The 12,390-nt window shown below is 43.2% G+C and overlaps 1 protein-coding gene across 10 annotated transcripts in view; it reads right to left on the bottom strand.

Moving 5' to 3' along the window:
- Positions 1–12,122, bottom strand: part of LOC125456550 (microtubule-associated protein 9-like) — a 184,767-nt gene extending 172,645 nt beyond the window's left edge. For 7 of the 10 annotated variants that reach the window (XR_009445623.1, XM_059644928.1, XM_059644944.1 and 4 more), the window contains exons 1-2: positions 11,270–11,368; positions 9,238–9,376 (exon numbers count right to left, since the gene is read on the bottom strand). Coding sequence is in view for 6 of the 10 variants with exons in the window: in XM_059644928.1 (XP_059500911.1) it covers positions 9,238–9,300 (63 nt within the window). In the remaining 4 variants the exon portion in view is untranslated. Of the gene's footprint in view, positions 1–9,237; positions 9,377–11,269 lie in introns of all 10 variants that reach the window. The other 3 variants (XM_059644990.1, XM_059644980.1, XM_059644998.1) reach the window with 2 other exon arrangements.
- Positions 12,123–12,390: the final 268 nt, after the last annotated feature.

Here is a 12,390-nt window from a genome sequence, read left to right as displayed (position 1 = left end):
ATGATCCCTTTTCGCACTCCTAATTTCTTGTTTGAGTTTTTTCCTGCTATCTTTGTATTCTTCAAGGGTTCTGTCTGTCTTCTACTCCCTAAACCTTACATATGCAACCATTTTCTTTTTGATGGAGGTCTCAATTTCTCCTGTCATCCAAAGATTCCCTAATCTTGCCACCTTTATCCTTCATTTTCACAAGAACGACTTGGTCCTGAAATTTAATCAACTGGCCTTTAAAAAGATTCCCATGTGCCAATATGGATTTATCCTCAAACAGCTGCCCCAATTTACATTTTCCAGTTCCTGCTTAATATTGAGGCAGTTAGCCTTCCACCAGTTTAGTACTTTCACCTGAGGACTACTTTTGTCCGATAAGTAACTTTAAACTTAGAGTTACGGTCACTATTAGTGAAATGTTTCCCCATTGAAACTTCGATTACCTTGCTGGGCTCATTCCCCAACATCAGATCTAGTATAGCCCCTTTCTTAGTTGGGCTACTTAAATATTGTTTCGAAAAACCATCCTCAACACACCAAACAAATTTGTCCCCATCCAAACCCCCGGCACTAAAGAAGAAGTTAAAAATCACCCACCACAAAAACCCTGTTGTTTTTACATTTTTCCATAATCTGTCCACATGCCCGTTCCTCCATTCACTGCTGGCTGTTGGGAGGCCTGTAGTACAATCCAATCAAAGTCACTGCACCGTTCCTATCCCTTGTTCTATCTTTGTAGCCTCAATGGATGAGCCATCAAGGTGTCGTCCCCCTGGACAGCTATAATATTCTCCCTTATCAGTAACTACTCCCCCACCTCTTGTACATCCCTCTCAATGTTGCCTGAAACATCTAAAGCCTGGAATGTTAAGCTGCCTATCTTGTCCCTCTCTTTCAACCAAGTCTCTTCAAAGCCAGAACATTGTAGTTGTGTGTACGAATCCAAGTTCTAAGTTCATGTGCTTTACCTTTCATACCCCTTGCATTAAAACAAATACACCTCAGACAACCAGTGTTCAGTAACCTCTCCCTGTCTGTTCTTCCTTTTGGTCTTAGTGACTTGCTCTCTGACTCCTTCTTGGTGATTCTACTTGCTCGTCTACTGCTCTGGCTCCATCCCTCCACCCCCATCCTGAATGGGACAAGCAAATCTCTCTGCCAGGATATTGGTGGCCCTCCAGTGTTGGTACAACTTGTTCTTCTTGCCCCAGAAGACATCATAATGATTTACATACCTCAAGTCCTCCCTCCTACATCAGCTCTTTAGATACAGTATTTAACCATACTATCTTCCTATTCAGAGCCTCAGCGGCACGTGCTACAAGAAGTAATCGCAAAATTACAACCCTAGAGGTTCTATTTTTCCTACCTAATTCCATGAAATCACTTTACAGGACCTCATCATCTTTTTGCCCATGTTGTTCGTGCCAATATGGACTACAATCTCTAGCTGCTCACCCTCCACCTTCAGAGTATCCTGTGCCTGCTCAAAAACATCTATGTCCCTAGCACCAGGGAGGCAATGCACCATCCTACAGTTCTACTTATTGCCACAGAAATGCCTATCTGTACACCTGACTGCAGAGTCCCTTTTCACTACTGCTTACCTACACTTCAACATTCCCTGCTAGATAACAGTGCCAGTTATGGTGCCATTAATTGGCTGCTGTTGCTGCTTCTTCCCCCGAGAGGCCATCACCCTCAATAGTATTCAAAGCAGTATACCTGTTGGAGATTAAAATGGTCACTGGACATTCCTGCACTGCCTGCCCACGTTTACCTCACTTTCTGATGAGTCATCCAACTCTCTCTATCTGTGTTGCCCTTACTAGTTGTGTACCCAACTCGCTAAATATGCTGTTCATGACATTCTCAGCTTTATGGATGCCCCATAGTAAGTCCATCCACAGCTCCAGGCACTCCATGTGGCAAGTCAGGAGCAGCAGCTGAACATACTTCTTGAATATGTAGTCACCACGGACACTGGAAGTGTCCCTGATTTCCCATATATCGCAGGAGAAGCATTCCATAGGGCCAAATTTTGCTGCCATTGTGAACCATTTTGACTAAATCAACCTTATCGACTTCAGACAATCATTCAAGAATTGGCTACACAATATAATTTGCTTTTTGCCAAACTCAGCTCTGTCACTCCTACTCTGTATTCCTAACAGAGTACAACTACAAACATTGGAATTTGACCGTATCCAGCTGAAAAACCTAAGGTATTTCTCACTTGTACAAGACTAAATTTACATACATTTGACATCTGGGGAGGATACAATAACTGAACCCTATTTAACTTTGGCAAAAAGACCTTCGACAGTGGTCTTTCCCCACTGTGCCTTGGCGGCAACTGCCCAAGCTTTAGTGCCTCCCTCAGCACACAGTCTGGACCTTGGAATGTGTCAGTCTGCAAGCCAACTCCTTGTTCTGGAAAAACAACAAGTTTCAGGCAAAGACTCTCCCAAAGATGTTCAGGCTAGGTGGACTGACCACACTAAATTGCCCTCCCTAATGGTATTGTGGGTCAACCCATAGCAGGTAGACTGCAGCATTTCAGGAAGCAGCTCACTACCACCTGAAGGGCAACTAAAAGGGGCAATAAATGCTGGCCAGCCAGAGATGCATGCATCCCACAAATGAATGTAAAAAATAAATTAACTTTCACCAAGTTAATGATCCTGTGGACACAGTTGATGTTTGTCTTGGTGTGCGCAGAGCGCAGAGTCCCACATCACGGAGCTGATCGAGGTGAACCTCAACACAAACTAATGCATCTTCCTCCACACTTCCTTTGAAAGGCACATTCCAGAACAAGATGTGTGACAGTCTCAAACCCCTGCAGCTACTTTGAGAGCAGTGTGTGGTGGTACAGACTTACTGGGTGTACATAAAAGGATCTCACAAGCGCTGCCCCTTCTTACCATCAGCCAAGTGATGACTTGGTGCTTGTTAGAAAGCTTTGGTGATGAGGAATTCTGCCAAATGACTTTGACAGCTTGCTCAGGGAACCACGTGACAGCATCCATATTTTCCTTTTCCCACAGTGTCTGGAAAACGCTGTGTGCTGACCAATTCCTGATGGACTCATGGTCAAAGTGTTTTGCTTTGCAAATTTCTTGATAATGGATAGGTGATACGGAATGGTGCAACTGCTTGGAGCATTCTGCGGCAGCAAGGCCAGTCCCATCTTTCGCAGCACTGGGGACAGGTAGAACCTCAGTTCATAGCGACACTTGGTGCTTGCATACTGAGGTAGACCCCTGGTGACGTGATGGCTCAGTGGTTAGCGCTAGGGACCCAGGTTGATTCCCATTTAGGGCGACTGTGGAGTTTGCACATTCTCCCCAAGTCCGCGTGGGTTTCTGGCGGGTGCTGTGGTTTCCTCCCACAGTCCAAAGATGTTCAGGCTAGGTGGACTGACCACACTAAATTGCCCTCCCTAATGGTATTGTGGGTCAACCCATAGCAGGTAGACTGCAGCATTTCAAGAAGCAGCTCACTACCACCTGAAGGGCAACTAAAAGGGGCAATAAATGCTGGCCAGCCAGAGATGCATGCATCCCACAAATGAATGTAAAAAATAAATTCAAGAAGGGAGGAAGGCATAAACCGGAAAACTACAATCAGTGTAAACTCAGGTGTAGGGAAACTATTGGAAGCAATTTTGAGGAAAAGAATTAATCAGCACTTGGAACGGCAGGGATTAATGAAATCTGGTCAGCATGGTTTTCTGAAGGGGAGGGTTTGTCTGACTAACCTGATTGAATTTCTCATGGATGGGACTAGATGTGTAGATTGGCGCATTGCATTTGACATAGTCTACTTGGATTTCAGCAAGGTTCATGAAAAGTCCCACATGGGATACAAGGAAATTTAGCTAATTGGATGCAGAATTGGCTGAATGGCAGGAAGCAAAGAGTGACAGTTGAGGGCATTTTGTGACTGGAAAGCTGTGTCAAATGGGGTTTCACAGGGGTCAGTGTTGGGCCCTAGCAGTTTGGTATTATAAATGATTTAGGAGAGTTCATCAGTAATTTGACCAATGATACAAAATGGTGGCGTTGTTAAAAATAGAGTTAGATTACAGGAGGATATAGACAAGCTGGACTGATGGGCTTATCAATAGCAAAAGGAGTTCAATTGAATTAACCTTCTCTACCAATCTCATGGAACTGTAGCTTGAAGGGCTTCTCCTCATTTTTTAACTTAAATCTTTTGGACTGAACAATAAGCTCAATATCCTCTGTCCCTTTTTTGTGCACGGTTGAGTGTGGGAGGAGAGGTGTTATGCAGCAGTCAGGATTGTACAACACACAAGCCTCACTCCCTTGTAATGTCCATATGTACCTAGATTTTACAGAGACTGCATGGTGCAACACACAGGAGAGGACAGAGGCAACATTGCTCTATTCCCATCTTATTTCATTGGCTTCATAGGCTCCCTGGTTGGACAAGGTTAACAGCCCACTTAGGGAACTCATATTCTACGAGGTCCAATTGGGTGATCTGATTACAATTACTACAGTTTCCTTCAAAATTGATTCCAATACCTTTCCAACAATAGATATTAGACTAATTGGCCTATAGTTACCTGCTTTTTGCCTTCCTCCCTTTTTGATGTCACATTAGCAGTTTTCCAATCCTCTGCAACTTCTCCAGAATATAACTATTTTCGAAGAATTGCTACCCAACACAGCTGCTATGTCTGTAGCGACCTCTTCTAGCATCATAGGATGCAAGTCATCAGGGTTAGAGAACCTGTCTTTCAGCCTATTATTTTATCCAATACTATTTCTCTAGTGATGATGATTCTTAATTCCTCCCCCTTATTCTTTAATTAATGGGATGTTCAAGTTACCTTTCACGTAAAAACTGGTGCAAAATGTCCGTTTAACTCCTCTGCCATTTCCTTGTTTCCCAAACCAGCTCCCTTAATGCATTCTATGAATTCATTATCATATTTATCCTTTCAAATTTAATTAACCAAATCAACATGGAGATTTAATTCACACATGATTATTACTGTATTCCTTTTATATGTTCCTATTCTTTATTGGATTATTGCCTTTCCCACAGAATGGCTACTGTTTTGGGATCTGTACAGTACTCCTATTAAAATCTTTTCTTTGAAGATTCTTACCTCTACATCATCTGAGGATGGGTCACCGGACCCAAAATGTTAACTCTATTTTTTATACACAGATGCTGCCAGACCTGCTGAGCTTTTCCAGAAACTACTGTTTTTGTTTCTGATTTACAGCTCCAAAGTTCTTCGATTTTTATTCTACATCATCTGAGCCTAGATAATCTCTCACTCCAGGTATTGCATCACCAACTCATTCTTTATTCACATGTATAAAATGCTTGACATTCACAGCCAGCTCTCAGAGTGAAAGCTGGACCTTTGAGGCTCCTGTCTCTGTAATAGAAAAGGCGGAGCTGGAGGAACACAGCAGGCCAGGCAGCAAGAGAGGAACAGGAAAGCTGACATTTCAGGTTGGGACTTTTCTTCATTCCTGAAGGGTCCCGACGCAAAATGTCAGCTTTCCTCTTCCTCTGATGCTGCCTGGCCTGTGTTCCTCCAGCTCCACACTTTCTTTTAAATCTCTGATTCTAGTATCTGCAGTTCTTGCTAACTCTGTCCTCATTCTATCACTTATTAACAGTATGACCACCATCTTGCCCATTGCTCCTAACTCTCCAAACGAATGAAGTTCCCAATTTTGATCTACTTGCAACTATATTTCTACAACAGCCAATGATATCATATTCATTTATCTTGATTTGTGCCATCAGTTGTGCCATCTTATTCTGAATGTTTTGTGCATTAAAATACAAAGCCTTTAAGATGGTTCCATTTATAGAATCATAGAATCCCTACAGGCCTATTTGGCCCATTGAGTCTGCACCGATCATCCAAAGAGCATCCCAACCAGGCCCACCTTAAACCTGTAAACCGACATTTATCATGTCAAGTCCACCTAACCTGAAGATCCCTGGACACTACAGGCAATTTAACATGGCCAGTCCACTTAATCTGCACATATTTGGACTGTAAGGGGAAACCAAAGCATCTAGTAGAACTCGTGCATACTTGGGGAGAACGTGCAAACTCCACACAATTGCCCAGGGCTGGAATTGAACTGGGTGGTTCACAGAATCCCCACAGTGTGGAAACAGGCCCTTCAGCCCAAGTTCACACCGACCCTTGGAGCATCTCACCCAGACCCTTCTCCAAATAATCCACATAAGCTACACATCCCTGAACACTACGGGCAATTTAGCATGGTCATTCCACTGGACTTGCACATCTTTGGACTGTGGGAGGAAATGGGAGTACCGGAGGAAACCCACGCAGACATGGAGAGAATGTGCAATATCCACACAGCTCGAGGGTGGAATCAAACCCAGGTCCCTGATACTGTGAGGCAGCAGTGCTAAACACTCGAGACACAAAAAGGTTTCTCCCCCAGTGCTACCCCCAGGGGTATCCAAAACTAGAGGGCAGAGGTTTAAGGTGAGAGGGAAAGACATAAAAGAGACCTTCAGAGGCAATTGTTTTCATGCAGAGGGTGCTGCATATATGGAAGGGGCTGCCAGAGGAGGCTGGTACAGTTTATAACATTTAAAAGACATCTCGATGGGCATATGAACAGGAAGGGTTTAGAGGCATATGGGCCAAATGCAGGCAAATGGGAGTATATTTACTTCGGATATCTGGTCAGTATGAACGAGTTAGACTGGAGTGCCTTTTGCCATGCTACACATCTCAGTTGACTTAATGATCAAATGAGTTACAAATCTTCGAAGTGGAAAATGCTGGTATTATCAAATATCCCTACAATATGACATTCACATATTCTGTCCGGTAACAATCAGCCCTATCACTAACCTGCAATCCTATCTTCTCCGTTACCTTTGAATTTATAATTTTTCATCCCCCGATTCCGGCCCCAGCATGATTTAGGTACAGCCCATCCCATTAGATCTCTCCTTCCCCACTCCTGGTGCCTTTACTATACCTGTACAGTAGTTCCGTAGTTAGCACTACAGCCTCACAGCACCAGTGAACCAGGTTCAATTCCACCCTTGGGTAGCTGTCTGTGTTGAGTTTGCACATTCTCCCCATGTCTGCATGGTCTTCCTTCGGGTGCACTGATTTTCTCTCACAGTCCAAAGATGTGCAAGTTAGGTGGACTGACATTCACGGATGTGGAGGCAATGTGGGTTAGTTATGGAAAATGCAGGATTACAAGGATAGGATAGGATGTCCTTCAGAGGGTCAGTGTGAACTCAATGGGCCAAATGGCCCGCTTCCAACTGTAGGGGTGATATTTCTCTTTTCTCCTCCTCCTTCTCCTCTTGAATGGTTCACTGTATCATGTGCTATGGTCAGCTAGCTCATCCACACAGGGAGAAAGACTTTCAAACCTGTTAGACAAGCTCAAGGACTGAATCTCCTGTAGCACTATCTACTGTATCCGTCTATCTTGCTCATATACCCTCCTGCTCCTGGCCATGATCAAATTTGTGGTAATTAATCTGAGGAGTGTGACTGCCTCCTGAAACACTACATTCAGGTAACTATCCTCCTTCATGATGTGCCAGTGTTCAAAGCCCAGACTCTAGTTCATCAACTCTGAGCCACAGCTCCTGTAGCAAGTGTTGGTTGCTTGAGATATGGCCACTCTGAACACAATGGGTTCCATTAGCTCCACATCATGCAGGTTCCACTCATCGCCTGGGCCTGCATCTCTATTATATTTATTTCTTAATTTTTTTGTATGAAAATTCCTCCTGGTCTTTTAGTTTTTAATCTATAAATATTTCTTCAATCTGAGTGTAACTTGTAATAGATAGTCAAATTAGCAGCAATTACCAATGAACTTATGGTTTTTCTATGATGTCATTCCCTTATTTACACTGGGCATCCAAATCTGGGCTTCAGTTGTTAAGAAGACCTTATAAAGTATGAACCTAAAAAATTAAGTAATAAGCACTTCCTCCCCTCTGCAATGAATCCCCAAGCTGTCCAAAATACACTCACTCAGCTGTGCCTCACTTCAGATGTGAACTCTCCTTCCTGACGTGAACCACACAGATGGACCTTTTAACACCTTTTTGTTTCCACTGAGGATAGCTTCTGAATCTCCTGTTTATTTTTTTTAAATCAAAATATGGAACAGTTCTCCCTTTTATTTTTCTCTTTGTTCCCCCACTGCAAAGGGGGCTCGGCAATACACTTATATTTTCCCTACAACATCTATGGCTGTGTGCAGTAACACAATAAAAAGACGCCATGGTGCTCAAATTTTATTCTACACTTTCCACCACCCATGAAGCTAGTGAAACATTAACAAGCAAAACCTGATAAAGGCAATGCAGACCTTCTGTTAAATAGAGCTGAGATAATTTACATTGGGTAAGCATCAATAGTAATTAATACCTATTGAGATCCTATTCAGGCTTCAGGTGATTGACTGATAACTGTCCCTCAGTCAGCTTTTTAATTAACCTTAACAAAAGAAAATATTTACCAGTTCTATTCCCACACTGCTCTAAAATCCCCAAAATATTTGAGACTGTGCCTCACCCTGGATACGATCTCTCCGTCCTGACTGTGCAAAGCTTATAGAACATAGAACATAGAACAGTACAGCACAGAACAGGCCCTTCAGCCCACAATGTTGTGCCGACCATTGATCCTCATGTATGCACCCTCAAATTTCTGTGACCATATACATGTCCAGCAGTCTCTTAAATGACCCCAATGACCTTGCTTCCACAACTGCTGCTGGCAACGCATTCCATGCTCTCACAACTCTCTGCGTAAAGAACCTGCCTCTGACATCCCCTCTATACTTTCCACCAACCAGCTTAAAACTATGACCCCTCGTGCTAGCCATTTCTGCCCTGGGAAATAGTCTCTGGCTATCAACTCTATCTATGCCTCTCATTATCTTGTATACCTCAATTAGGTCCCCTCTCCTCCTCCTTTTCTCCAATGAAAAGAGACCGAGCTCAGTCAACCTCTCTTCATAAGATAAGCCCTCCAGTCCAGGCAGCATCCTGGTAAACCTCCTCTGAACCCTCTCCAAAGCATCCACATCTTTCCTATAATAGGGCGCCCAGAACTGCACGCAGTATTCCAAGTGTGGTCTAACCAAAAGGGAATACATGTAAACGGATTGACCCTGGGAAGTACCAAGGATCAGAGATTTTCTGAAGAAGGGTTCCAACCTGATACATCAATTTTCCTGCTCCCCTGATGGTCCCTGGCCTGCTGTGTTCCTCCAGCTCCATACTGTGTTATCTCTGACTCCAACATCAGCAGTTCTTACGATCTCACAGCAACCTTGGTGTGTATGTCCACCGGTTCCTTAAGGGAGGGAGACAGATACATAAAGAAGGCGTATGGAATACTTGCCTTGATTAGCCGAGGCAGGGTGTTTTAGGAGCAGGGAGATTATACGGACATGTATGACCATTGGTTTGGTCATAGCTAGAGTGTTAGATTAGATTAGATTCCCTACAGTGTGGAAACTTGTCCTTCGGCCCAACAAGTCCACACCCCCCCTTGAAGCATTCCACCCAGACTCATCCCCCTATAACCCACACACCCCTGAACACTACGGGCAATTTAGCATGGCTGATCCACCTAACCTGCACATCTTTGGAATGTGGGAGGAAACCGGAGCAAACCCATGCACACATGGGGAGAATGTGCAAACTCCACACAGACAGTCACCCAAGGTTGGGATTGAACCTGGGTCCCTGGTGCTGTGAGGCTGCAGTGCTAACCACTGAGCCACTGTGCCACCCCATGTCCCACTTCTTATAATGCATGCAACAATTGATAAAAGCAAGAATTCCAGATGCCTTCTGAACTACCCTATTAATCTGTCTTGCTACCTTCAGGGACTTGTGGACAAACACGCCAAAAGCTCCCTGTTCCTCTGAACTTCCTAGTGACTTGCCATTCATTGAGTAATTTCTTGTCTTGGTCCTTATTCCAAAGTTATCAAATTTATCAGGATTAAATTCCATGCGCCACTTATCTTCCCATCTGACCAACTGTTTAAATCCTCCTATCACTTTACACCCTCCTCCTCACTGTCAACCATCTGGCCAATCTTTGTAACATCCACAAACTGACTTATCATTGCCCACACTCTGTCATCTACACAGTTGATGAATATCACAAACAATAAGGGAACCAACACTGATCACTGTGGTAGGCTACATGCAAACGCCCTTCTACCACTACCTTCTGTCTCCTATCACTAACCCAATCAAGCTATCCCTAATCCTTTTACTTATTTTATCTTTTATCTTCTTTATCAGTTCCCATGTGGCCACCTCATCAAAGGCTTTGCTGGAATCCATATAAACTACATCAACTGCACTATCCTCAGCCAAACACTTGGCCACCATGTCAAAAAAATTTCACCAGATTTGTTAGGAAGGACCTCCCACTGTCAAAGCTGTTCTCCAGTCCTCTGGCATCTCCCCTCTGACCAGAACGATTAAAATTGATCATGAAAGATTTAAAACCATTCAACATTTTGTATGTAATCATTATATCTTCACTTCTAACTAACCTTTGAGCATGTGAGACACTTCCTTTGAGAAGTGCCAGTGGATGAATTTGCAAGTAAACTTACCTTCCTTTTTCGAGTACAAACACAAGTGGAAAATGCTTAGTTAGAACTCGCTCCTTAAACTTATGGGCATGTCATGCACATACGTATACATATTTTTCGTTTTTTTTTGATGAAGGGTCTAGGCCCGAAATGTCAGCTTTTGTGCTCCTAAGATGTTGCTTAGCCTGCTGTGTTCATCCAGCTCTACACTTCGTTGTCTTGGATACTCCAGCATCTGCAGTTCCCATTATCTTTACGTATACATTCCTAACTGGCAACTTTGAGAAAACATCTTAAAACAATCCATGACAACATTTTAGAACATTTTGTTGATACCAATGATTTTTGGCAAAATTCATAAATTAGAACTTTACAAAGTGCTATTTTCTGAATGTAGTCGTATTTGCTTCTAAAACATTGCTTTTGACACTTGCATCTAAAATCAATCTTGGGCTAAGAAATAATTGATTTAAGGTCAACGTTTTGTCTCGCTTGACTAAATCCCAACGCTATTTTGGGGACCTGTATTTCTCTCTGGCTTCATCACAGTGACAGCGTAATTTAGTTTGCTGAGTGCTTCGAACAAAATCATAACTCTCTCCAGGAGGGGATAAACCCAAAATATTTACCATATCACGATACACGCAACGTCTTTTTCTTGGCTGTCTCAAACTCGGCTGCACCTCTCTTCGAATTCTACTGTAATTCACTGGATACCCACCTACAATGTCACACTACTTCAACGACACTCCCCGTAACCAGGAAACGACAAACAATTGATAAAAATCCGCCAATCACGGGCGCTGGGCGTAAAGCAGCACCAGAGTGCCAAATCCCATCGACGCTGAAAGGGCCACGTCCCCGAGCTCGCCGCTGGAAGCACCTTCCGGTCTTCGCAGTCAGTTCCAGTTTTCGGTCTCGTACCTGATTTTTTTTGCCTTTCCTGATATTCAGTTAGACTTTGACTCTCCGTTAATTCAAAATGGTTCAAAAGGCATCCGAGATCTCTGAAAACATCTTTGTAATCTGTAGGACCCTAGTCAGCTGTCAATGTTTTAAAGCAACGCGATTGATTGTTCCCAATCGAAGTTTTTTTGACATTTCATTTCAGATGAAGAGATTTTGTTGACATGGAATTAAAGTTTTCCTTACTTCCAACATATTGAACTCTGTTAGGTTGTTTTCTTGCGGGAAAACGTCATTTCACATAGTCTCCACTTTAGCAATTCAAGGAAAAGCAAAATACTGCCGATGCTGAACATTTGAAATAAACACAAAGACGCTCAGAATGTCTGGCAGTATCTGCCGAGAATGAAACAGAATTAAGTTTCATGCCCTTCAGAATGGGCAGGAAACAACGTTCCCCCGAACTGCACAACCGCTCAGATATTCCAAACACGGCAATCGGTTGCGACACGGATCGCAGCATTGACTGCACTGCCTAGACGGTAAAAGTCGGAACAGAAGAAAAATGGTTCAAGGGAAGGCCGGTTCAGAAATGGTGGTTTAAATGCTGTTGACCTAGTGGTAGGAGGAGCAAGTAGAACAGATTGTGAGGATGCCCTGAACAAAAGACAAATAGGTTTGCAGATGGAGGTGAAGGAGGGATATAGATACAAAATAGGTCTACAGTAAATGAAGGCGTGAAAAATATAAAATAGGTCCGCTGTGCGGAGTGCAAAGTGAAGAAGACACAGATAAGATTTTTTTTTGAAAAAAATATACTTTATTCATAGAATGTACAAAAAAT

Source organism: Stegostoma tigrinum, chromosome 1 (assembly GCF_030684315.1).
Source record: "Stegostoma tigrinum isolate sSteTig4 chromosome 1, sSteTig4.hap1, whole genome shotgun sequence".
Taxonomy (NCBI): domain Eukaryota; kingdom Metazoa; phylum Chordata; class Chondrichthyes; order Orectolobiformes; family Stegostomatidae; genus Stegostoma; species Stegostoma tigrinum.
The sequence above is the reverse complement of the archived record's forward strand: the minus strand, read 5'-3'. Positions and strand labels throughout refer to the sequence as shown.